Raw genomic sequence first — 27,865 nt, 5'->3', positions numbered from 1 at the left:
TCCTGAATCCACAACCTTCAGGGCCTCCAGGTACCGCGCAGAGGCCAGCGCATTGCTCCTGGAGCGGAGCCGGCGCAGAGTTCGAGGCGAGCCCACCCCGTGGGTTGGAACGGGGACTCAGGGCGCGGCGCCTGCAGCCGGGGACCCGTGCCGACCCCCGCCTTCCCCTAGCGGCCATTGGGCCGCGTCAGGCGCGCGCGGGGTGTCCGGGGCGGGGACTCCCCATCTCCTCCGCTCCCCTCCCCTATTTCCCGGGGTGGGAACTCTGGGGCGGGAGGGAGGAGGGGCCGCCGGGGGCGGGGGGTCGGGTTCGAGCTCCGCTTTATTCCGAGCCGCCGAGCTGCAGTGTTCCCGGAACCACAGTTCGCGATCATGCAGGTCGCGAGTGGCCGCAGCGGGGCTGCGTGGACGCGGGCGCTGCTGCTGCAACTCCTGCTCGCGGGGCCCGGGGGCTGCCTGAGCCGCCAGGACCTCTTCCCCTTTGGCCCCTCGCAGGGGGACCTGGAGCTGGAGGATGGGGACGACATCGTGTCGCCGGCCCTGGAGCTCAGCGAGGCGCTCCGCTTCTACGACCGTTCGGACATCGACTCAGTCTACGTGAGTGGACGGGCCGGGAGGGGGCGCCGGGCCGCGAGGGGGCCGCAAGAGCGCGGCCGGGCCAGCTTGGCGCGGGGTGAGCCCCCGGGGTCTCCTCTCCTCACCCCGCCCCGGGCGCTGTCACCCGAGCGCGCGGGTCTGGGACGCCGCCGGGTCCGTCTGGCTGCGCGCGCTCTGCGCGCCACTCCGGGCGGAGCTCTCTGTCGCGGCCGTGGGCTGCGTCGCCCCCGGGAGGTCGGTCCTCGTCGGGCCTTTGTCCTGCGCCTTTTTTTTTTTTTTTTTTTTGAGAGTGAAGTTGTGAATTTAATAAAGAAATGACAATCACTTGTATTCTTGTTAATTGAAAATATATTTCAACCCACACCACCCCTTCGATACTGGGGATGAACTTTTAGGGCCGTTCGCCACTGAGCTACATCCTCAACTTTTGTTTTAAGACAGGGTTTCACTATGCAGTTCAGGCTGGCCTTGAACTCACTGTATAGCCCAGGCTGGCCTCAAACTCACAGCAGTCCTCCTGCCTCAGCCTCCCAAATGCTGGGATTACAGGTGTGTGTCACCACGCCCAGCCTTTATTTTTTTTTTTTTTTTATATGGAGACACCCTCGGTAAATTGCCCAGGCTAGTCCTGAGTTTGTAGTTCACCTGCCTCAGCCTCGTAAATAGCTGGGATCAGCAGCTGGGTCAGCGCGTCCCAGTATCCAATGCCGGGGCCAGGGCCTGGGCGTGGTTGGGGAGACCCACAGGGCTGTGGCCAGAGTGGATCGCGGCGCCCATCGGCCTGCACTCCGTGGACAGGGGGTGAAAGGCTATCAAATCCCACTCTCTGACCCGGGAATTGAAGCGACTGCCCGGATGTGTCTTGGCAGTCAGTGCCTCTGCCCTCTCTATTTGGACTCGGCTCAAGAGTTCAGAGGTCAGGCCTGGAAAAGCAGGGCGCCTGAGTGATCCAATTTCCTGTGCCCGATTTTTATCACCCCCGGCGGGGGGAGGTCCCCAAATGAAGATCGCTGGTGACCTTTAGTTATCTGGAGTCTCCGCTGTGCTGGTCTGGGCTGGGGGCGCTGTCAACTTGGTCAGGCCCTTTTGTGCGGCTGCCTTCTCCAACCACGCCATGTGGTTTTCATGCGAAGCTGTGTGCATTCCAGGGGATCGTGGGCAGCCGAATGGCGGCCGAGGCACGCCCCGGATTACCAACACCTCGTGGAGCTTGTCGGTTTCGCCCAAAGGAGTGAATCTTTGGTGGCAACTCACAAAGAGCTCTCTGCTCTCTAGGGAAGCCGGTGAAGTATAATGCTTTAATTTAATTTTACCTTTTTTTTTTTTTTGGTACTGGATATTGGACCCTGGGCCATCGCACTGAGCTACATTTCAGCCCTCCTTTTTAAACTTTTTTTGAGACTAGCTAAGTTGCCTGTGCTGGGCTGGAACTTGGGATCTCCCTGCCTCAGCCCCCAAGAATGCAAGGGTTATGGGCTTGTGCAAGCTTAGCCCGGCTAAGTATAGCACTTTCAAATGCATGAAATGAAGTCCACGACACTACCAAATATGTTGAAATACAGAAAACACACTACATGGAGTAGCGTCCGTAATAACTTTTTTTCCCCTTTTCTTTGTTAAGTAATACTGGACCTTGAACCCATGACTTTTTTTGCAGACAGTCTCGCTAAGTTACAGTATTTTGTTGCCTACATTTGTATGGAAGGAAATGCTAAATATCAATGGTTATTTACAAATGAAATTTCTTATCCAAGTTAACCCCCTGGAATCAGCTGGCAGTGGACTGATCCAGGGTGACCTTGTCAGTCAGGGTAATTGGTTCTCCACAGCTGCTTTTTCTAATACACATTCACTAGCCATAAATTGCTATCTGAATGAATAATCAGTAGATAATACAAAAGTTTCAGCCTTCCGGTCACACTAGTCATTTCCAGTGCTGGGTTCCCTCTCATGGCCAGTGGTTACTTTGTTGGACAGTGCTGTAACAGAGCATTTCTATAGTTGCTGAGAGTTCTGTTGGACACTGCTGCTTCTGCCAGCCAGCTTGGGCTTGTCCTCCTCATAGGGATGTCAGAGAGCAAATGCAGACTCATGTCTCCTCAGACATTTAGCTCAGTAGCATAAGCGCCTGCATGGCAAGTACGAGGTCCTGAGTTCAATCTCTGGTACCAAAAATTGGGGGAAAAAAATAGACCTGTGTCTCCTCTTTGGCCTCTGTGTGGGTCATTCTGTTAACATCTCATGGACCAGAGTCAGTGGAGAGGCTAGCCACCACTGCCCCACATGGTAGCAACTGGCAGGAATGCAGGGAGGAGGAAGACCTGGGCCAGAGACTTGGAATGTTGTGAAAGATGGCCAGGAGGTCTGTGATAGGTGGGTCACATGATCTATAGCTGGTCTCCTGGTGTGCCTGTTTTTAGTAGGGCAAGTGTGACAGTGGTTTGCATGATGGCCTAGACAGATAGACAAGGGGAGTTTGGAAGCAAGAGATCAGTGCCATAGCTGCTAGTTCACCCAGAACTAGGGATGAGGCTTATGTGGGGGGAGTGGGGGAAGGGGGCTCAGAGAGGTGCTCTGAGATGCACCAACAGGATTTCTGCCAGGGCACATGTGGGCCATTAAGAAGGCAGACAGGGATGGGTGGTGGGGAAAAGATTAGCCCAGTTTGCACATGTAGTGTTGGCTGCACACAAAATATGGGGACCACAGGTGGAGAGATCCTGAGGCCAGCAGACCCTCAAACAAGCAGACAGATGTGGGAGGAAGTGGAAACCTGGTTTACAGGGAGAAAGAGGAGAGTAAGAAGATGCCAGGAGTTGACTTGGGAGTCCTAGAAAGTAACACTTGATGATGACAGTTTCCAAAGAGTACGCGGGCACAGTGGCTGCCCTGGAAACTTCTAAGGGATTTCCAGGGTCAAAAATCTTCCTAATAATAGTACTGAGTTTTGCTTTTTATGTTCTCATGCTCTCATGAATGTACAGTAGAGTTCAGCAGAAGCAACATGCGACATGCATGATAGCTATCACCAAAGATCAAATATAGAGCCAGAGATGAGAAACTAGCCTTTCACTAAACCAGACATCGGATCCATTTACAAAAATTTAAAATAATGACCCTTTTCTCCCTGAATATTTTTTGTTTGGTTTACTTTCATTAAAAAATAATGTTATATTTATGATAACATGGAATAGGTTCATTATTTAAATGTTAGAAATTGTCTTGTTACCTTTCTCATTGCTGAAACAAAATATCTGACACCCACAAGTTAAAGGAGGAAAGGTTTATTTAGCTCACAGTTTGTAGAGGTTTCAGTCCATAATTGGCGGCACCAACACAGGGTGGCTTGGCAGTGGGGTATCAAAGAGGAGAACCAGTTTATGATAAGAAGGCAGCAAAAGCAAGCAAGCAAAGGAGAAGACAAGCCTTTCTGTCCCTTATATTGCATCCAGGGTACCAGGATTAGGGTGGCGTGAAAACAACTGTGAATTGATTTAGTTATCACACACCCTAGATTCAGCCACCTCTGGAGAAAAGCCCCACCTGTGCTATGTGAGGCTTTGGAGGGACTTCTGGACTCAAACCATAACAGAAATGTTTAAAGGTTTTTCAGCTTTAATTTTTCTCAGGGTAAGCGTTGATTATAATAATATATTCAAGCACAAACTTTGAAGCGTCTTCTTAAGTCAATAAGAGTGTAACGGACCCTGAGACCACAATGTTGGAAAGTTGCTGAGCTGATGTGCTCCAGATCTCTCATGGCTAAGCCTTCCTTCTGACAGATGTTCAAAGGTGGGAGGAAAGTTTCCCTAGGAAATGTCCCATGGGAGGGGCAGGTGCCACTCTGGTTTCCAGACTTCTTCCTGTGAGCCACAGCAGGATCTCTACATGAAGAGGTCTGATCTTTCCCATGGGATGACCTCTTGTTTTGAAATAGTAAATCAGTACAGTTTCACCAATAAAACCAGCTGTTCTTTGGGCCTCATCCCAGACCTAATCAGCCCACTGGACATTTCATAGGAGCTCTGCCACTTTAGCCAGTGAACCCTGAACTCCCAAGGCAAGAGTTCTTCAAAATTGTAATAAGGTTGTAGGTTGTATAGATCAGTCAAGCATGTTCTTCCTCCCACTGCAATTTGATCATCTCAGTTTATTTATGCTAGTTGTCACATGCTGGTTGGGAATTTTCACTGGGTATAAAGAAAATCTCTAGAACATGTCATATTATTGTCTTTGATTCATAAAAATGGAAAAATGAATTAGTTATTATTTAAAATGTTTAGTTTTGTTTTAAACACGAAATTCTTTATGATATGGAGAAATAATAAAAAGATATCCTTGGTAGCAAAAAGATTGTTTGCCTCTATCTTCACCCATCTTCCACCTGCCTCCCTTTTTCTCACACACAAATATACATTATATACACAAACACCTTTAGTTGTTCACATTTACCATGGCTAACTTATGGGCACACAGGAAGTTTGCCCATTTACTAGTCAAATTAATCACTGACCAATTTATAAAGTCAAATCACTTCATTCTTAGCCTTTGTTCTGGTCTTTTCATAACATGAAGAGGTTTGATAACATTATTCCTAAGGCCCAGTTTATCTTGTGTCTTTAGTATTCTTTGGTTGAATGATCTGATGCTGAGCAAGCACATTTACTTTTTCAGGACACTGGAATTTTTTGGTTTATGTGTGTGAAATGTTAAGCTCCATCATTTACTAACTCTACACATAGTTAATTTATTCACTAATATGCTAGGTACCCTAATATACCAGTGAGATTCTGGACATAGAGATGGAAAATAAGATCAATGGATTGGTCAACTTTCCATTGCTGTGACCAAATACTTGATATATACAATTTAAAGAAGAATTTATTTTGGCTTACCATTTCAGAGGGTTCAGTCCATGGTCACCTGGCTCCGAAGCACAAACATCTTGGTGAAAGGGCATGGCAAGGAAAAGCTATTCACTTCATGGCGGCCAGGAAGCAGAAAGTGAGAAAAGAGCCAAGGATGGAGGAAGAGGCCAGGGACATTTTGTGTTCTTCTTGAACTGGTGACCTTCCTCCAACCACCACAGTGAGCTATGAACTCTTCATTGGATTAAGTCATTGATAAGATTGATGCCCCATGGCCTACTCCCCTTTTATGAACACACACATAACATTTTGGGAGTATGTGTGATCAATCCATAACAGCACTCTGCTCTCCCTAACTACTGACAAGATGGTATTAGACAGTACTATGCTATGCTGAGCACTCGAGAGAGGCCAAGGGTCAAGGTCGGGTGGACCTGGATCAGAGTGGAGTGCAGGTGGTACAGGGGTCCTCCTCCCACAGCAGGGGCTAAAGGATGGAAAAGGTTAGCTTTGAGGGAAGGGCAAGAGGCAGGAATGGGGTTCCTATAAGGTCACTGTGCTGCATGTGAGACCCTGGCCTATGCAGGGCACAGATCTTGGGAAGCACTTGGCATGTGACAGGTGTGCTTGGGCGCAGTGCTGCCGCAGGGCCCTCAGTGCCTTAGCATGAGTGCCACGAGTGTCCTCCTCACTCGCAACCCCAAGCCCTCCAAGCTTTTTTCCTGTGTGCTTCATGAAAGCCAGATTCCTCCTGGGTGTCTGCACAGCCTCTGACGGGTGGCGCAGCCTAGTTGGTCCGTCTGCCCTCATGCTGCTGTCTGCCTCTCGGGAGGCCCTCCAGGTGCCTGGCCTCCTTTCTCTTCCTGTGCCTTCTGTGTAGGTCTTGGTGTTTCTCTTCCATCTTCCAGGCTGTGTCCTCTGCTTCAGGTCCCAGCTCTCCAGGAGTCTTTCTTCCCTGACCTCCCACATTGGTGATACTCTTCTTCATGGCACCTACATTTATTTATTTATTCATTTGTTTATTTGCTTATTGCCTGTCTCCCCTATGAGAGTCTGAGCCCCAGAAGATGGGCATGTGGAGTTTGCAGCTATCTCCTCAATTCTGGGATGATGCCTCTGGAGCTCTCTGTTGAACAAGCGGATGGATGGATGGATGGATGGATGGATGACTGTCAGTATTGTTTAGCTTCATTCTGTGAAGCAGTTGGGAGCCCTTTGATATTTCTAACTGAGTTAGTGACATGATTTGATTTTTTTGTTTTGAACTGGGAATCAGGCTCATGACTTCATTCTTGCTGAGGCAGGCACTGTGCCACTGAGCTATATCTGTGGCCCCGATTTGATTTTAAAAGTTGACCATGTTCCTCAAATAAGCTGCACTGGGGACAAAGCTGGAGTGAGCTGGCAAAGGTGAAAAGGGACTTGGAGACACAGCAGTCAAATGCAAGTGAGGCCCTCAGGGTTTGATTAAAACCAGCTGGCTGTGAAATCCACTTGGGGAAGCCACTTTTATCCTCTGTGGTACTGGGGATTGAACTGTTCTCACATTGCTTTTCTAGAAAAGGCATACATGGAAATATTGACAGGTAAAGTATTTCGATGTCTGTGATTTCATTTAAACGCCTTCAAAAAAGAAGAAAAGAGTGGTGGGCATGAGCGGAAGGTGTAGATGAAAGAAGCAGAGTCTTTTGATAATTGTGAGAGCAAATTGACCAGCATGTGGGGATTCATTGCACTATTTATATACGTTTTCAAATTTCCCTGAATTAAAAAAAAAATGATGTTGCCACCCCAGAGGAGGATTTTGCAGAGATGGGGTAAGGGATAGAGTGAGTTCACCAGGGTCTAGGTATCAGGTGCAGAAGGAGGCAGGGATAAAGCTGAGGGTCCTGATCTGGTGGGAGGTGAAAGCAGTTTGGACTGGGTCTCCTTTGAGACATGGGACAGCCCTGGGAGATGGCTCAGGCAGGAGTATGTCAGGCTCCATGCTGTAGGAAGAAGCAGTCACATACAACAGCTCAGGGGCTTGTTAAAGTCCTCTCGATGGTCAGTGGCAGAACTTGAACTCACATCTTCCGACTCCTAGTTCAGTGCTCTTTATACTGCCCCACGCTGGGTGCATGTTCCCTCATTCCCTTCCTACTTCCATCATGACTTTCTTTTTTCTTCCACTATTGAGAATTGAACCCAGGGAGCACTGAGTCACACCCCAGCCCTTTTTTTATTTTATTTTGAGACAAGGTCTCTCTAATGGCCCAGAGTGGCCTCAAACTTGGGATCTTCCTGCCTCAGCCTCCTGGGAGTTGGGATTCCAGGCATGCACCACTGCACCTGGCTTATAATGCCTTGTTAGCTCCTGCTCCTTGCAGACTCCTCATCCCGGCGTGTTGGCCAGAGTGAGAACTGACATCAGACATAGTCCAACTCTTGTAGCGGTCACTACTGTATTGCTTGTGAAACAGCTTGGCTGTCAGGCCCTAAATAGCTTTTAAACTGCTTTGTCCTTGGGTGAGTTTTTCCGTTCCTTTCATGTTTCAAACATTATAAATATTTTCAAGCACATAAACAGGAGAAAGTTGTATCGTGACACTCCTAGACACATTTCCAGTTACAATCATGTTAACAACTATTAACATTTTCCATATTTATTTCCAGTGGGGACTGGAAAATTTTCATGTTGGTTTTATCAGTTTCCCTTTGCTGAAGTTTCCCAAATAAGCTATAATCTTTATGGTATCGCATCACAAAGTTTTTTGTTTTTTTTTTTTTTTTTTTAGCCAGGGTTTTGCTATGTAGTTCAGGCTGGCTTCGAACTCATAGTGATCCTCTTGTCTCAGCCTCCTGAGTGCTAGGCTTCCAGGAGTGTGCCACTATATCTGGTTTTAAAAAGTTTACTTGCAGAGAAACGCAGAGGAATTCTCAAATGTGCAAACATCTTCCCCTGATTTTACATACCTGTCTCAGTTCCTCAGCTTTAAAAAAATGTTTTATTTAATATAATTCACATACAATAAAATTCATTGTTCTTCGTTGTTTTGGTTTTTTGAGGCAGGGTCTTGCTATTAGCCCAGGCTGGCCTTGAACTCACTATGTAGGCCAGGCTAAACTTTCAGGTACGCTTCTGCCTCAGCATTCTAAGAGCTGGGGTTACAGGCATGCACCACCGCTTCTGGCTGGTTCAGTGTTTTTTCAGAGAGTTATGTAACCATTGCCATGATCTAATTCTAGCATACAGTATTTTTATCACCCCCTAGTAAATCCCAATATCTATAGCCACTTTTCCTTTCTCCCTCCCCAGCCCCCGGCAGCCACTAGTCTATTTTCTGTTTTGATCGAGTTGCCTGTTCTGGACAGCTCATTATATAAATGGAGTATGTGGTCCTTTGTGACTGGCTTTTTTCACTTAATGTTTTCAAGGGTCATCCAGGCTATAGCATTTATTGTTTTATGGTCTAATAAAAATCTTTTTGTGGTTCTTCTACATTTTGTTTGTTCATTCACAGCTTAATGGACATGCAGTTTTGTGTTTTTTTGGCTATTTGAATAATGCTGTCACGAGCGTTCATGTAAGTCTTTGTGTAGATTCTGCTCTGAACTCTTTAGTATTTGAGAATACCTAGGAGTAGAATTGCATTGAATAACTATATAGTGCTTCTAGGAACTGTCAAACTGTTTTCCAAAGATGGCACTGTTAACAGTGTTTGAGGGTTTCAGTTACTCCACAGCCTCATCAACCCTTGTTATTTCTGACTTTTTAGGGGAGAGGGGGTACAGGGAATCAAACTCAGGACCTGGTGCTTGCCAGGCAGGCTCTGTGCCACTGAGCTACATCTTGGCCCTCTGACTTGTTTGCTTTGTTTTGTTTTGTTTGAGATAGGTTCTCCCCATGTAGTTCACTATGTAGCCCAAGCTGGCCTTGAACTTGTAATCTTCCTGCCTGGGACTCTCCAGTGCTGGATTACAGGGTTGTACCACACACTCAGCTCTATTTCTGGTGTTTTGATTTATAGCCATCTAGTGGTATGGTACCTCATGATTTTGATTTATATTTCCCGATGGTTAATAAACATCTTGCCAAGTGTTTGATGACCATTTCTATACTGTCTTTATTTTACTTTATTCATTTATTTTTTGGTATTAGGAATTGAATTCAGGATCTTGCGCTTGCAAGGAAGGCACTTGTGCTGCTGAACTATATCCCTGGCCCCTTATTTGTCTATTGAGACAGAGTCTCTTTATGTAGTGCAGGCTGGCCTTGAACTCATTATGTAGCCTAGACTGGCCTCAAACTAGTAGGGATCCTCCTGCCCCCCCTTCTGAGAGCTGTGCCACCATACTCAGCCTGCACATTGTCTTTAGAGGTAGTTAAAATCCTTTGATTTTTAATTGGGTTATTTGCATTTTTTTTAAGACAGGGTCTCACTATGCAGTTTAGACTAGTCTTGAGCTCACTGTGTACCCATTCAAGGCAATGCGTTGGCCTCTTGAGTGCTGTGTACCTATTTAAGGCCATGTCTCAGCTTCCTGAGTGCTGGGATTATTTGCCTTTTTATCCTTGGAGGTTTCATACTTTTAAACAAAAATGTTTCATAAATAAAGCTGTATATTTCACAATGAATCACATCAGGAAGAGCTTGTGCAGTTATTGCTCTGCTGGCCATGCTGAGTTAAATGGCATCAAGGAGATGACAGCCAGATAGTGTCTGTCAAATTACGTTTTAAACACAACACACAAGCTAAGGTTGGTGCTTGGCTTCTCAGCTGCAGGGGTGCCCCCAACTTTTCATATAATGGCTTAGCATCCTCTGATGACTTCTACCAGAATTGATTATTACATTCAGAGTCGCAAAACAGTTCTTTATTTTCTTGTGTTGTTTGCTTATTTGGTTTTGTCACTTTCTGTACTTATTAGCTGGCATATTTGGTAAAGCAGAGCTTTTCCTTATCCACTGTAACTTTCAGATTGAACTGCAATAGGGCTCCTTCTGGAAAGCCAGCAACAGAAAGCATTAAATATTTAACTCTTTCTTTTTTTTCCTTCCTTCCTTTTTTTTTTTGGTACCAGGGATCAAACTCATGACCTTGCACTTGCCAGGCAGGTGCTTGTGCCATTGAGCTAAGTCCCCAGCCCCCCTTCTTTCTTTCTTTCTCTTTTTCTTCCTTTCTTCTTCTTCTTTTTTGTCCTTTTGAGATGGGGTTTTGCTATGCAGTTGAGGCCAGCCTTGAACTCACTCTGTAACCCAGGTAGGCTGGCTTCAAACTCTCAGTGATTCTGCCTTAGCCTCTGGAGTGCTGGAATTATAAACATGTACCACCATACTGGTTTAACTCTTTCACTGTTATTTTTGATGTTCAAATAAAGAATCAGAGTAATATGAGGCTCCCCTTGCCACAGATCAGGTCCTGCCATCAGAATTCAAATTCCTAAAGAGGCACATAGCCTTCCTTCCCCTGAGACTAAGGGATGGGGCTTCTCCCTGAAGGATAAATACTCCAGCTGTTTTTTATTTTTATTTATTTTTTTTTTAGTCTTTTTGAGACAGTCTCTCTATGCAGTTCAGGCTAGCATTGAGCTCACTTTGTAGCTCCAGGAGGTCTCAAACTCCCAACGATCCTCCTGCCTCAGCCTCCTGAGTCCTGGGATTACAGGTGTGTGCCACCCCGCCCGGCTCCAGCTATTTTTAAATGTGGGAAGGAAGGTCATTTCAGATGGAACTTCTTGCAGAAAAGATGGATAATTGACCCAACGTCTCTCTCTAGTGTTAACTGGATGAAGTGGAAACCTGTGACCAGCCCTATGCCCTTTGGGCTGTACCACATTTTTTTTTTGGTAATCCTCCTTTTCATTGTCTGATTCTAGACAGAATCTTGCAAGTCAGACTTGGAGTTCTGTTCTGTCACTTCTTAGGCAAGTGAGATCTATGCACTAAAACTCATTTTTCCTCTCAAACCCAAGAATGAAGGTGCTATTACTCATTTCACATGTTTTGATGAGATAATTGGATTAAAATGGTCTGTAAACTAACGTACTGTGCAAAAGAGATGAGGCTCCTACCTCTGGACCCTGGTCAGAAATTAACCAACCTCCACCTCAATTGTTTGGTTCTTCCCTGGCTTGATTTTAAAGTTTTTCTTCTTAGGCTTTCTTGCTTTTCTGGCTTTTCCCAGCTACCCAGTACATACACTGAAAGCACCCCTACGTGCGTCTTTCTTGACTCTTCTTGTACCTGCTTTCTCTAAACAAAGCAGCCACATTGCACAGAAGTGTGGTTGTGGGCTTCAGCCGCTGTTGTTTGGATCTTGGTCCTATTATTGTATGAACTTTAAAATCAAGCCTCACCTTTTCTAGTCTTTGACCTGTATGAAAAGGATGGTTGTATTAAACTTTTAAAAATGCAATCAGCCATAGTAAAGGACCTCCAACTCAGCATGCACTCTCTGTGTGTTGCTTTTTCCATTCTTTATTTAATTTATTTATTTTGTATGGGGATCATACTCACGACCTCGCACTATGACGCTAAGCTAAATCCCTGATCTTTATTTTACATTATTTTGTCTTTAATTCCCACTGCCTCCCACGCAGGGAGTTTGCTTTCCTGCAAGTTGCATTGTCTTTTCAGCATAGCTTTTGCATTTCTGAAACCACTTTGTTGCCTTATTTGTGCCTGTGGCCAGTATTCTCTGACCACAGGGGTTTGGAGCAGGCTTTCCCAGCTCCTGCTATTTGCCTTACACCCCCTGGCTGTGATTCCCAGGCCATTTAAGCCAAATGATGGCTGTCCTTTGACTTTTGTGTGCATTTGAACATAAAACATCTAATCTCTTTTGCATGTATTCAGGGGAAGCATTTAGATTTTCTTCAGTGACTCTTTTAAGAGGGAAACGAGACAGGAAATACTTTCAAAAACGGGAAACACCCTTCCATTTTTAGTTAGTTGTTCTCTCCATCCCCTTCTTGTCTGTGGCACTGAAACAATTGTACCTAAGTGGTTCCAGCTGTTAACCCGGTGGTGCCAGGGCATTTTCCTCACTCCGTGGTCTTTGTGATATAATTGACATGTTCTGGCCCAGGGCAGCTGATGAAAAGCCAGTTTTGCTTGCTTTGTGATTTGGGGTGAGTGGGTCGACTAAAGGGACCTGCTAGAAACACAGGGAGCTTTACTAAGGGAACTTTCTCCCAGTGTGAACTGAAATTGGAAACAAAATTTCAAGGCAGTGTCTACACTGGTCGACATGCAGGCGGTGTTTTTCAGTAAATAAGTTTTTACTCTTTCATGCAAAGTCACTGAGCCTATGCCTAGGCATATTAACGTTTGAGCTACCTTAAGACAACCAGATGTGGTGGTGCACACCTGTAATCCCAGCACTTGGGAGACTGAGGCAGGCAGGAGGGCTGCAGTGAATTTGAAGCCAGCCTGGTCTACAACATAGTTCAGGGTCAGCCTAAAAACAAAACAAAACAAAAAGACCCCACCAAAAATAAGCAAGACAGTATAACATTGCAGTTATTATTTCTCAGTGATTCAGATGAGCTTTCTCAAGAACATGTTCAGCTCAAGAGGGTTTTGCTGTGTGATGGATGGTACAGTGTGTTAGCGGTTTCTGGTGCAATAGAGAAGCGAAAAGAAAAAAAAAAAAGAAAAGGGTGCGTTTATTGAGGATGTGGAAAGATACAACCCGTGGCAGTTGGGCTATCTCCTTTGACAGGAGATGGGGTGGGGGTATATGTGACCTTTGGCCGGATCTGGTGCTTGGGGTGGGCATTCATGACACATGAGGAGCTGCCTGGAACTTTCTTTGCATGCAAGGAAGGAGAAAGTTGTAATCGGTTGGAGGGTAAGAAGGAGAAAGTGGCCATCAGGATAAGCATCCTGATTTGGCCTTCTGCCATGTTAAACCACCACCATGATGTCCTGTATTTTATTTTAGGGGATAACCCTTTCCTTCTCTTCTTTCTATTCTTAAGAAAGGGTGAAGACTCTCTCTTACCACTTCCTGCCGGACAGGGGTGTCACGCTGGGGTTTAGGGGCTTGACAGGATGATGGTTGATGCCCATGTAGAAGCTGGTACCAGGAGTTTCAGTCAGGACAAGGAGTATATCATCAGTGAATGCTCGCATCCTAAATTGGATAAATAAAAAGACAAGGTGCTATGAGGAGACAGCTCACTATCATAATGAAGGGACCCAGGAGAAGTAGACCGTATCATTCATTCCATTAGGCCATGGTGAGGAACAATCTGAAAAATAAGCATGGAGTTGGGGGGGGTGAAGTCACAGGAGGCAATTATTTTCCCATCTGAGGTGTAAAGTAAAAGAGTACGTAGGACTTGTTTTTGGTCTAGGGGTTGACTGGAGGAAATTGGGAGCATGAGAAATGTGAGGCCTGACAGTTGAATCATGTTTGGCAAATTATAGATTAAGGGTGGGGAGGGCTGTGGCTGTGTTACATAAGTAAGTCGAGAGCTTAGACCCAGAGGAATCTCATGTTTAACTAAACAGCTGAGGGTGGAGAGAACTAAGATAGTTGTTATGTAGCACAGCATGAAAGCAATTTTATGTATAATGTAGTACTCTTTAGGAAGACTGCCCAAGAGTCCTGCCGCAAAAAGAATAATCAATAGCATGTAAGGGATCGGGAGCCAACTAGGATAACAAAACATGACTTGTCCTAAAAGTTGTGGCTGTGGGCCCTTGGTGATATGCAGACAGGTGGGAGATAGGAGATGTGATGAGCACTCAGGATGTGTAGAGTCAAGGTAATTCAGGTTAGAAAGGCACTACTTAGCTTAAGTGATATGGAACCAGGATGGCAGTCCAACAACCGCAAATGTAGTTGGAGTTGTGAGGAGGGACCACTCCGCTTTGGTTGTAGTTCTGTTGAGTGATTTGAGAAATAAAGGCTGGACCATTATCTGACTGGATACTCTGAAGCAGACCAAACCTTGGGATGATTTCTTGTAACAAGATTTTACTAACTACATCAGCAGTCTCCCTGGTTGTGTGAAACACTCCTGTCCATCCTGAACAAGTACAGACAAAGGTAAGAACATATTTAAGGGTTTTGTGGCAGGACATGTGTGTAAATTCTACCTGCCAGTCCTGACCTTGGGGGTGTCTGCAAAATTGATGAGTAGGAAAGGAAGGGGATGATATGTGTCTCTGAGGGAAGATTTTAAACACAGAGATGACAGATGTGAGTAATCTAAAGGATGAAAGCCGTCGGAGAAGGATGTGTAACTGCTGGGGCCAGGAGCCTGGATAGGGCCTGTGATCCCACATGGAAACAGTTGTGTAAGTCAGTGGTGATGTCTACCGCCTGTTGATCTGGGAGAACAAGTTTGGATCCCTGGAAAATCCATCCCTGAGTATTATGTGTATAACCTAGCCTATGAAGTAAGCTTTTGGAAGAGATCCTTACCTAAAAGGGATATGCGACATGTTGGTATTACCAGAAAGCTCTGGGTGAGGAAGAGAGGCTAGAACCTGCATGGAATGGGCCTGTTTGAAGTGGCTGTGTAGGTTGGCTGTCAACACCCACTACACAGAAGATTTAATATAATGGCCTGAAAACTCAGGACGAAGACCATACATGGGTGCTGTGTTTACAAGTACAGAGAGTATCTTATCTCAGAGAAACTCGGGGCCCTGAGAAGGATACCATAATGGGGGCTGTGAGCTCCGAGCCCCATCAGTCTTCAGCAGCAAGTCCAAGTACATCAGCCTGTGATGAATCTGGTGGTGATGAGATCTCCTGTGAGGGCAAGCAGTTAGAGGATGGCTTACCTGCTCTCTGGCAGATAGGACAGTCGTGCTTCCAGTGGCCCCTGAGATTACAGAGGGGCCAGAGCACGTGGGTTGGAGCATTCTTTTGCCCAGTGTCCTTTCTTGTCATATTTGAAGCATGGGGTGGGTGGGGTGGGGGCTCAGGCAGCTCTACCTTGTTTTGGTTTACTTGTCTTGGGAGCCCCAAGTGCCACTGCTAAAAGATCAGACTGATATTTACCAAGTTTCTTTTTTGTGCCACTTTTTCCTCCTTTTGAGTTTTGTCTCTGTAGTTGAAAACGCAAAAAGCCGTGTTAATAAGGTCTCTCTGTGGGGTTTGATGTCCAAGTTTAGCCTTTTGTTTTGGGATTTGGCCTACAATGGGAAGTATCTGTCTCCTCCAAGGTCACAAGACATCTGGTTCTCTGTGCTGGCTTCCTTGCGGGCCTAGCCCTGTCTGACAGCCTATAATATTAACTGACTCAGCTGCCTATAACATTTTCCCCCCTGAAGAAATACCTAAAATGCCATAAGGGATAATGGGTGATGACCAATCTGGCTTCTTCAAGTTGAAGGGGATCATAGTTGTTAAATGGCAGTCAGGAATACTCTGTAGAGCTTTTAACTAACGGCCCTCTGTGGATACCAGGCATTTTCATCTTAGGTAGGTGTACAGCTTTTAGTCTAGAGGAGACAAAGGCAAAGAATCAATTAAGTATGCATGGGCCAAATAATAGAATCAACAGGATAATTATGAGTACAGTTCTAGTAAGGGCTTTCCATAAGGAAGATAAGGATAAGGTCCAGGGAATTTTAGAAACTTACATGTCACTGCTTTGTCATAAACACATTTAGTTTTTGTAATTGTATAAGTACCTGTTGTGCTTTTAGACTGTCTAATGCCAGCTGATTTTGGAGGATGGCCTGTTTTATTAATTTTACTTTTTTTTATTTAGGAGAGGATCGGCTACAGTGTCATTTAAGGCCTGTTGAGTATAGTTAATTATGACCTCAATATGTGTCGTATAACCTTTTTATGGAAAAGATCTGGTGAATCCCAGTAAAAGGAATCTAAAAGAAATTTAGCATATTTGTTATTGTTTTCATCTGCATGATGCCTTGGGGTTTGGCACCTTCTAGGCAAGAATAAACTTTAATCAAAGCATGTATAATCAAAGTATATATACAAAGGCATGTATAATCAAAGCATGAGCAGTAGGGCTGACAGTTAAGTGTAAAAACTTTCTAAATTATAGCAATTGTAATCCATTGGCTCTTAGGTCCTTTTGTTGATGGATGTTATGTAAATTTTTGTTTAAAAATTATCATTTGACTGGTGACCTCATATTGGTTCATCTTGAATCTCTTGGCTGGAGCACAAGAAAAAAAGACAGATATCTGAATCTAAAGGATGTTTATTGTCAAAAACAATCCCAATTTTATATTTGAAGTCATGAATATACCATAATATCAGCAATAATGAATTGTCTTAGCCATATGAAACCTTCATATTTGCATCAAGAACCTTATTATTACTTTTATTACTTTAGTTGGGGTGTCTCTCATAAGACTATGGAGATTATTGGGACCTCCAATTAATGAATAAGAACTGGTTAAAGTTAGCAGACAGCCACTTTCTTATTCATCAATTAAAGTCTTGTCCTGTCTCTCCTCACACCAAGGGATTTTCTTTAACCAATTTTAGCCTCATTTTGACCAGCTGGCAACCCAGAAGCATGCTTTTTTAAAATCTATAGCCCAAATAAACCTTGATTCAATGATCTAAAAATGAAAAAAACAGGAAAAAATTGTTCAGCTCAAATAAAAAGGAATAGCTGTCTATAGAGCAGACAAATGGACAAACATGAACAGACAATCTGTACAGTACAAACAGACTGGACAAACAGATAGACAGACTGACAAATATCTTACAAAATCAGAATGCATTCAAATATATTTGGCCAATTTGAACTATAGTGTATAGACTAGTGCAAATCTTTTTGGAGGTCAATTAACAGAGATTTCTTGAAATAAGAATAGCAGAAAAGGAACTTAATTTATGGTAAATGTGAAATAGGTCAGCAAGGGGAAAAGGAGCATGAATATGAACTAGTCCCTCAGGACCAGCCTGTTCCCAAAGGGGGAATAGAGATTGAGGCTGAGAAGGCTATGGAATAGGAGGTGTAGATGGCCACTGAGTAGCCAACCGCCCAGCAGACATCTGTGGGCAATTATAAGGTAATCGACCATGTGATAGAAGCACCAGATGGCTACTGGTTACCATGAGACCCACAGCAAGATGGCTGCTGGTGATGACATGGTGAGGGAACACAAGATGGCTACTGGTCATCATGTGACCTGCAACAAGATGGCTGCTTTGATTCCATGATGATGGACCACAAGATGGTGGCCATTTACCCTGTGTCCTGTCACAAAATGGCAGCAAACTGTCACATGGTAGAGGACTACAAGATGGGAGCTGTTCTCCATATGAGCTGCAGTAAGATGGCTGCTGAGGACCATGTGGTATGGGATTACCATACAGCCTGCTAGGTGGTTGAAACATATGAGACTGACTGAATGTGATGAGCTGGCAGAGAGAACGGCAATATAGGAGCAAGGCGAAAGAAGAGGAGCCATCTGACGAAATGGATGGCTCAGGTTGAGGGGATCGAGAAATTTGAGATTGGGGAGAGGAAATAAGGAAAGGGTTAGAGGTCACTGGGGGTGACTGGGAGAGAGGATGATGCAGGGGGCTCAGAAATCTCTGGTTAAGAAGTCTGAGGGGTTTGGGCTTGAGGATATGGGGGAGGAGGAGTAGAGACTGGAGGCACATCATCTAAGGGGTGTGATGGGGAGGAAGGGAGAGATCCTGGTACAGTAGAGTGAGCCAGAAGTGCTTGGGCTGCCGTACATGACTGACTGAGAGAAGAATGCCTCCTCAGAGTGAAAAAGGCCTGAACATAAGGGATTTCTGCCACCTTGCTGCCATTGTGACAAAAGTTATATAAATTGTGAAGGCTAGAGGAGTCAAATGTCCCGCCCGTAGGCCATGAACTGCCATTGAATTGGTGGATTGGCCAAGCCACCAGGTAGTAAAAGATCAGTTTTTGGTTTTTATGGCCTTCTTGAAGCCAAGAACACCAAGGTTACAAACCAGGCACCCCAGAGGTGTGTTTTTCAGGGGACAGGAATGATACTCCCTTTAGTAACCAAATTAGAGGTAAGCCAAGAGAACAACTCTGCCTCGGGCATGAGGGATTTAGCTCTGCCCAAAGAATGTGAGAGTTATCCTGGGTCACACTTAGCAAAAGAATTCATCACTTGTTTTGAAAGTGTGACAGGAGGGGCTGGGGGTTTAGCTCAGCAGCATAAGCGCCTGCCTTGCAAGCAGGCAGTTGTGAGTTCGATCCCCAGTACCGATAAAAAAGGAAAAAGACAAAAAAAAAAAACCCAAAAAAACAAGTGTGACAGGAAGGTCCCGACACCCATTCTCAATCTGCTGTCACCAAGAGTGTGGGGTGGGTTCCAGAGAACAAGAGAGTAACAGCTCTGCCTCTGTTTTCAAGGAATGCGAGAACTGTTATCTTTGTCCAGAGATGGCAACAGGTAGGTTTTCTAGGATGAGCTCATGAATTTTTAAGGCTAGGCAAATGGTATAGAAACCCTTGAATGGAAAGGTAGCTCACCTGTGACAAATGAGGTGGATTGCTGTTGGATGCAGGCTAGAAGTAGCAAATAAGCAGGTCCCAGAGGAAGGAAAAGTGGCTCATTAGGCAGGGGAGCTGGAGACTGGAGGTGACTCCCAGGAGCTCACAAACACTGCCAATCCCAGTGGCAAGGCACCACCATGAAAGGGTTATCTGGCACAATAGAGAAGTGAAAAGTAGAAAAGGAAAATGCATTTGGTGAGGACATGGAAAGGAGCGCACAGCTCCTGACAGTTGGGGTATCTCCTTGGACCCGATAGAGGGGGTGGGGAGCATATGTGACCTTTGACCGGATCTGGTGCTTGGGGTGGGTACCTGTGATGCTTGAGGAGCTGATTGGAACTTCCTTTGCATGCCTGGGGAAAGGAAGGAGGAAGTTGTAATCGGTTGAAGGGGAAGAAGGAGGAAGTGACGGTCAGGGTAAGCATCCTGATTTGGCCTTCTGCCATGTTAGACCGCCACCATGATGTCCTGTAGTTTATTCTAGGGGATAAGTCTTTCACAGTGTCTGTAGGAGTTAGTGCACCAGGGTCAGGGTTCGGAGGTGGCTCATTGCAAAGGTAGAGAGTAAGGGTAGACAGAAAGGAGCAAGCAGTGAGTCCTGCGTGGGAGGTCAGGAAGAAAGAGCTGTGTGCACACTCGTAATTCAACACTGAGGTAGGAAGATCACAAGTTCTAGTCCCTCCTGGGCAATTTAGTGATTTATTGAGACCCACCCCTCCTCCCAGTCTCAAAATAAAGAATGAAAAGGGCTGGGGCCTCTAGCTCAGTGGTAGAGTTTGACACACACACCCCCCCCCCCCAGTACTGCTGTGGGAAAGGAGACTTTGGCAAGGACTCAGCTGAGTGAGAAATTGTTTCTATGGGTGCAAAAAATCCTGCAGTGTTGAGTTGGCAGAACACCACGATGAGTCTGGAGAGCTGTTAATGTTCTAAACAATTTTTTCCTAACACACATATTTCTGCTGCAGCTTTCTATCTCGCAACATTCACACCAAACTATACTCTGGTCCCATAAGCTGTGTAACTAAAAAGAAACTGAGTAGTATGTGTTTGTAGCTCATAATGATTACATTCATTGCAGGGAGTTGATACGTGTATAATCCATGTGAGTTTTTAACCAGCACAGATGTAAACAGAATACCCACAGGGCCGTGTAGTAACATTTTCTTGATAGTGGCTTCTTTTTGGACCCAAGGCACTGTGGAGAGCTTCTCATTACCTTTAATTGCTAAATTTTCTTTTGCCAGCACCTTTTGCACATTCACTGGCTGCCCAATAATTCTCAGGAGTCCCTGGAGAGAACTGGAGGGAAAAAGTCCAGGGAGGGAAGGAAAACCAGGCAGAGGTGGAGCCTCCTTAACTTATTTTTGCTTCTGTTGCTTGTACTTTTTTTTTTTTTTTTTTTGCAGTACCAGGGATCGAACTCAGGACTTTGCGCTTGCCAAGCAGGTGCTCATGCCACTGAGCTAAACCCCCAGTACCTTGCTTGTACTTTTGATGTCACACTGCCCCCACCTCTGCACCATCAGGACCAATGTCAAGGAGCGTTCTCTTTGTTTTTTTTTCTGACACTTTTCTTTTTGAGGGGATACTGGAAATTGAACTCAGGACCTCATGGTTTTTTTTGAGGGGGTACTGGAAATTGAACAAAGAACCCCATGCTCCCCAGGCAGGCGCTACTGAGCTAAAGCCCCGGCCCTTCTGAGACTTTCATTGTTTTAGATCTTATGTTTAAGTCTTTCATCCACTTGGAGTTAATTTTTGTGATTGCTGACAACAGCAATTTTTCTTCTTTCATGTGGGGATTTCCAGTCTTCCCATGGCTGTTGATTGAAGAGACTTCCCACCTGTCCCCATTGTGCATCCCTGGCACCCTTGTCAAATATTGATTGGCGCTATATACTTACAGGTTTATTTCTGGGCTCTGGAGTCTGTTTCCGTGTCCTATGAGTCTGTGTGTGGTCTGGATGTGCCACAGCCTTCTGTGAACTTTGCTAATAAATTGATTGTGGTAATCACTTCACACTGTATGACATATATCAAATCATCGTGTGGTCCACTGAAATTTATGTGACTTCATTTGCCAGTTATACTTCAGTAAAATTGGAAGAACAAAATCGAAGACAGTAAACCACAGACCCACTCCTGAGAACGCCTGGGTGTTGGCTGATCTATTAAAGCCCCTGCCCTTCTTTGCTATGCGTTAGATAATCATGTTCATTCGCTGTCCATTTTTAAAAAGTCAAACTTTTATTATGAAAAAATTTCAACTATATCCCAAAATAGAATAATAAATTACGTGTACCCTTTACCTGGCTGCACCAAGTATCAATTTGTGACCCTGATCTTGTTTAATGTATAGCACCTTTTCATACCATCCCTCCCCCTGTCCAAACTTCTTCTTCTTTTTTTTTTTTTTTTGAGACCGTCTCACTGGGAAGTCAGGCTGACCTTGAACTCACTATGTAGCTAAGACTGGCCTTGAACTCTGAGGCAATCCTACTTCAGCCTCCCAAATGAGTGCTAGGATTACAGAACTGTGGCATCTCGTCCAGCAAACTATTACTTTAAAGCAAATCTCAAATATTGTGGATCTTGCACAATGTATTTCAAAAACACTTTTTAAAAAAAATAGCAAAATGATGGTCTCATCTAAAAGCAATAATTCCTCAATATAATGCTCGAATAATTTTGTAAAAGTTATTTTGCTTTTCAGTTGATTGAAGTTAGGGTCCAAGCAGAGCACACAAATTGCGTTTGGCGGGTGTATCTCTTTTTAAGACTTTGTGTGGGGTACTGGGGATATAACCCTAGGAAATACTCCTCCAGTGAGCTACATACATCCCCAGCCTTTTATTTGGGACTTTTAATTTTTTTTTCTTTTTGAGACAGGGTCTTGCTATGTAGTTTGGGCTGGCCTTGAACTCACTTTGTAACCTAGGCTGGTCTCAAACTCACACCAATTGTGCCTCAACCTCCTGAGTGCTGGGATAACAGGTGTGTGCCCAACTAGGACTTTTTAAATCTATAGATTCCCCACACTGTATTTTACCCCTTGTGATTTAATTATTAAAGACTCTTGGTAGTTGCCCTTTCTTTCTTTCTTTCTTTTTTTTTGTACCAGGAATTGAACTCAGGACCTTGTGCTTGCCAGGCAGGTGCTGTGCCACGGTAGTTGTCCTTTAGATGTCCTCTATTCTGGATTTTGCAGATCACATCCCTGTGGTGCCATTTAACATGTTCTTCTGCCTTCTGTATTTCCTGCACTGAGATCTCCCATCAGATTGACAGTCGGTTCTTTTTCCCCACACTGTGTGCTGTGTACCCTGGTTATCACCCTCCAGCCGGAAAAGCTGCAGATATATGGTTCTGGCTGCTACCTGCTGGTCCCACCTGAGCTCAACCCGAGGCATCACATCCAAAACAGTCGTGGTGCACAGGTCTCCTGTGTTCACCCTTACTGCGCCATATGAACTATGATGGAAAATACGATGTATGCTTAAGTTTTAAAAAATGTGTTAGAACAAAAGATGCATTATAATTAATAACTCCCCTCCATAAGTTATCCCATCATCCTTGTAATGTTGTGAAGCAGTTCTACAAGTTGCCCTGTCCTGGCTGCCTCGATGTCCTAAACAAATTTAAAGCTTATTTACCTTTCACAGTCATTCTGACTTTGGGGACTTTGGGGAAGAGCTGCAAGTCACACGGTGCCAGATTTGGTGAATAAAATGATGAGACAACACCATAGTGTTCACTCCCCAGTAAAGGAAAAAATTCCAACCAAACTCCTGGTCCTTCTGCATATTACATTTCTCTGTGAAGTCATCTTTCATCAGTTTCACAGACAACTGAGTTGAAGCCACAGTTAATTGGCTGAAAAATAATTTTCTAATAATAATACTAATGAGGGTTACATGACCTTTATCCACCCACATCATTCGCACTGTTTTCATGATGCTTGCATAAGACCCAGTTGTCAAGTCAGGCGATTCCGGTGACAATGGAAACATTTCTGTGCCCAGATTCCAGTTCATAAAAGATACTGGCAGTGTTTTCAAAATTGTTGAACTGATTTTACATTCATTGAGAAGCAGCGTTTTGAATCTGAGTTGTCTGTACCTGGCCGCCGCTGTGTGATCACTTCCCACAGCAGCTGGCTTCTGGCAGCTTCTGGCAGCTGGAGCCAGAGCCGGATCCCATGCTCCCCCGCAGCTGGCTGTCTGTGCTGGACGCTGCGCCTTGCTGGACTCCTTTCCTTGCTGTCCCTGCCTGTGGATTTTAGATAAGTCTCACTGGCCAGCTGATGCTGGAAAATATGTTATGGGAGGAGTTAACAGCCCATGAAGTTTGCAAAAAGACAAGATTTGGTCCTGTAACCCCAGCACTCTGGGAGACTGAGGCAGGAGGAGTGCCACAAGTTTGAGGCCAACTTGGGCTACATAGTGAGTTCAAGGCCTGCCTGAACTACATGGTGAGACCCTGTCTCAGAAAAAGAAGGTTTTGGTAAATCTAGAGTTAACTGCAACACCTCTGATTCCTTTCCCATGAGGCCAAATGGGTTCTACCTTTCTGAACTTCACCACCAGTTTCTGAACTTTCTGTTTATTGGTACCCGGGATCAAAATCATGACCTTGTACTTGCCAGGTGGGCGTTTATGCTGCTGAGCTAAATCCCTAACCCGGAACGTTTGTGTTTTAATCCTCTAGTTCCTCTCTTTTTTGTCCCAGAACTATAAAGTGAGATGGGGGTGGGGGAGGACAGGCTCCTGAGCGGCGGAGTAGCTCTATAAGATTTGTGTGTTTCCAATTTATAGCCTTTTAAAAGAGCACAATAAAGGGCTGTTTGGAAAATCCCTCCCATATGATTAGAAAATTTAAGTAAAAATTGCAGAATTTTTGTTGTTGTTGTTTTGAGATAGGGTCTAATGTTACCTAAACTGGGTCAGAATTTATGATCTTCAAGTAATTGCCTCAAGCAACTGGGGTTACCAGCATGTGGCATTGTACCCTGTCAAATTTAGATTCTTTTTGTTGCTGTCCACCCTCCACCATAGGTTCTTGCTATTTAGTTCAGGCTAGCGTTAAAAAAAGGTCTGGAAGCCGGGTGTGGTGGGGAATACCTGTATTCCCAGCATTAGGGAGATCGAGGCAGGAGGACCATTGCAAATTGAGACCAGCCTGGGCTACAAAGTAAGCTCAAGGCCAGCCTGAATTGCATAATGAGAAACTGTTTCAAAAAAAAAAAAGGCACTGTTCGGGAGCTGATATGGGATTTCATGTCATTGGTGGACTGTATCTTAAAAAGAAATAGGAGTTATTTAACCTCATTGGTGTGGCGTGAGTAGTAGGACCAGGTGACCAACACTGTTGTAATCCAAATAAATATTGTAATCTTATTTTTAGTCCTCACAATCTGGGAAGTTGCATTTGTAATCCCATTGAAATGCTATTGGAATCCCAGCAAATTAATTTTAATCTATCACCTCTAGTGCAACCCACAGCAAGAGTAAAGACACTAAGATATTCAAAGTTATGGGCAGCCAAGGGGTCCTGAATCCTATCCAAGTGAGGATATATGGACAAAGGCCCTGATCTAAGGCCTCTTCCAGACCTTAACATCTTGTGAAATGGGAGTGGTTCAAGGTTGAGTGATAGTAACGATGGTGGAAGCAAGGTAAGCTGATCTAGTCATGGGAGAGGAAGCACCTATGCAATAGGCAGTGAGAAAGAGATGTAGGGAGATCGATGTGCATAACTCAATTAGGGTAGCAAAGGAATGAATTTAGGAGGCTGTTGTTTTAGTTTCTGATATGTAAAGTTTTGTATCCTGGGAAGTTAATAGACTTAGTTTTTTTGGTATCAGGGATCAAACTCATGACCTCATGCTACCTTGCATGGAACTTTTTGGCTCTGCCATCCTGCTGCTTTTAACCCTAACAGGGAACACAATGTGAGGAAACAAGAAATTGTCAAGGTTGGCCTTAAAGATTACATATCAGGACTTTAGCTAGCCTTATTTGCATTGCTTACAGCCATTTGAAGGGATAAAGAAACATAGCCAGCTCTACACATATCAGTACATGGAGAAAGGGCCCAGTTTAAATAATGCAGAGGTAACAGTTTTGCTTTCAAGGAGAGCCATCCACTTGGTCTTCTATAGTGCACTACCACAAGGCTGGTTGCCATGGTACCTCAGTGGCCTGTCCCTGTTTTTTCAAGTAGTGTGGGTTTTAGCTGAAAAGAAAATTGGTGATGTCCCGTTGGAAGGTAGAAATGATCTCAAGAAATCTGTACATGCGCTAAATATAGATGACCAACTTGTGAGTTGGGTTCTTGGTGTTTGAATCCACTAATTACTTGGTGACTTCCTGGGTTTGTTTGTGGGTTTTTTCCCCAGTTTTTTTGAGACAGGTTCTTGCTATGTAGTTATAGATGGCTTTGAACTCACTATGTAGCCTAGGCTGGCCTCAAACTGGTGACAATGCTCCTGCTTCAGCTTCCTCAGTGCTGGAATTATAGCTGTGCACCCCATGCTCAGCTCACTTGGTAATTTTGGACAAATTGATAAATTCACCTAAGTTTCCCTGCCAGCACCGTATGGATTTTAGTAACACCTGGCCTTCTGGAGTTCGTCAGAAGATTGGGTGTCACTTAGGTGCCTGGAACATTGTAAACGGTTACTACAGGTTAGCCGCCAATCTAAGTCAGTCACAATAATTGTCTCATGTGGATTTATGTCTGGACATGTTATTGTGTACTCTGTGTGTCTCACCCTTCAGCTTCTAGATCACCAGTCTCTTGAAGGCAGGGCCCAGTCCTACTCGTGGATGTCCCCACACACTTAGCAGAGTCCTGTGCTCATGTTTTCTCCATCTGTGGGTGAATCAGTAAGGTTTGAATGATATTGTACATTTGGGTCATGGTTGGCCACAAAGCATTTCACATGAGGCAGGAGGAAACTTGAGACCTACAGTCTGAGTCACTTGACTAAGCTTCTGTACCTGACGTGGCAGGGTTGTGACTAATGGTGTGGGTCCCTGTGACAGCTCACCTACGAAAAACAAAGTGTTTTCTGCACTCCTTTTAACCACACTTGGTTTTGTACAGGTCACCACAAATGGCATCATTGCCATGAGCGAACCGCCTGCCAAAGAATCCCATCCTGGACTCTTTCCACCCACCTTCAGCGCGGTGGCACCTTTCCTAGCAGACTTAGACACAACTGACGGCCTTGGGAAGGTGTATTATCGAGAAGACCTGTCCCCCTCCATCACTCAGCTGGCGGCAGAGTACGTCCAGAGAGGCTTCCCAGAGGTCTCTTTCCAGCCTAGCAGTGTGGTGGTGGTGACCTGGGAATCTGTGGCCCCCTACCAAGGGTCCAGCAGGAACGCTGCCCAGGAAGGCCAGGTAAGCACTACCCGGGCACAAGTGCAAATGGTGTGACACACTAACTTTACACTCTACTCTCCTAGTGTAAGCCCAGTCCCTCTGTTATTGGTCAGAAAGGGAGATCTAAAGCAAAAAAGAGTAGGCTGGTCATTGCAGGTATGAAACGTCCAGAAACTTCTGCAAGGGTATATAAATCTATATTTCAGTGATGATTGGATGTCCTGAGAAGCCAGGTCCTGAGAAGATGCCTACATGGTAAAAATAGGACCAGTAAGCAGCAACCCCTGGGTGTTCTTCCTTGAAGTGGCAGCGGTCAGAAAGCTAGCTTCTAATAGAGAAGTGATTACCAGTGTGATTGAAAAGAATGGTGTTTCTAAAGAAAGAAACAATCACAGTAAAAGCTGCCCTGCTATTAAGAGCGCCTCTCCCCAGTATTCCTCCTTAAAGATGCTTATCCCATTGTTCTTGCCATTTTCTGAAGCAGTTCTGGAAGTCTACTTTCATAGTGTCTTTTGATGCGACCAAAAATTGAGTGAGTGCTGCTGCCAGGTGCCATCCAACACAGCTGAAAGGCAGGCTCATAATGGCACCATGTCACTTCTGGCTCTTCTCCAGAGTGACCAAGGAAAGTAAACATTTTTGGTGAGGGGACCAGGGATTGAACTCACGACCTTGTACTTGCCAGGCAGGCACTCATGCTGCTGAGCTAAATCTCAGGCCCAAGAAAAGTAAGCGTTTTTGAATTGGTTCAGGACGTCAAGGCAGACACAATAGCACAACTAAAGAGATTCACAAAAGAGGACTTTCAGAACTGCGGAAAGCAGAGGAATGATGGGACAGCAGTGTTTGAAGTATTGTGTGTATGTGTGGGGGGGTGTATGTTGAGGGAGATTATTGGCAATGCGTCCTACTGTAATAATTTTAAAAAATTAAACATCCAGCTTTTTCTTCATATCTTGTATATTCATTAAATGATCAGGAGACCACATGTTGACATGTCTTAGAGATGGTCTTAGAGACAGTCTAGAAAGGCTGTACTGGAATGTGTGATCCTACAGGATAAGATGAAGCTGCAGCCATCAACAGGACTTCTTATATGTAGCCTGGTGAATAGCACATTTTGAGATCCATGCGTGTGTTGCTGGGTAACTGGATTTTCATTCATCTCCACAGAGAAACACGTTCCAGGCTGTTCTGGCCTCCTCCAATGCCAGCACCTACGCCATTTTTCTGTACCCCAAAGATGGTCTGCAGTTCTATAAGACTTTCTACAAGAAGGAGGAGAGCCAAGTGCCTGCTATGGTTGCTTTCAGCCAAGGTTTAGTGGGATTCTTTTGGAAGAGTGACGGAGTGTATAATATATTTGCTAATGATAGCAAGTCGATTGAAAACTTGACCAGGTATGCCTCAGTAGATTCTCCAATATTATTATTATTATTATTTTACCAAGGAAAATGTAATAGGTATTATAGATCATTCCCTAACAATGATCTTATGGATTTAAATTTTGTATCTAGTTAAGGTTTGTTTG

At 44.7% G+C, this 27,865-nt stretch overlaps 1 protein-coding gene across 1 annotated transcript in view; it reads left to right on the top strand.

Annotated features, from left to right (window-relative positions):
* Positions 1-309: 309 nt before the first annotated feature.
* Nid1 (nidogen 1) overlaps positions 310-27,865 on the top strand; it is an 85,711-nt gene continuing 58,155 nt past the window's right edge. The window contains exons 1-3 of the mRNA XM_003473369.5: positions 310-597; positions 26,053-26,352; positions 27,508-27,734. Coding sequence (XP_003473417.1) covers positions 373-597; positions 26,053-26,352; positions 27,508-27,734 — 752 coding nt within the window. The 5' untranslated portion in view covers positions 310-372. The remainder of the gene's footprint in view (positions 598-26,052; positions 26,353-27,507; positions 27,735-27,865) is intronic.

Source organism: Cavia porcellus, unplaced genomic scaffold (assembly GCF_034190915.1).
Source record: "Cavia porcellus strain 051 isolate PalLab524CR breed Dunkin Hartley unplaced genomic scaffold, mCavPor4.1 scaffold_13, whole genome shotgun sequence".
NCBI lineage: Eukaryota > Metazoa > Chordata > Mammalia > Rodentia > Caviidae > Cavia > Cavia porcellus.
The sequence above is the reverse complement of the archived record's forward strand: the minus strand, read 5'-3'. Positions and strand labels throughout refer to the sequence as shown.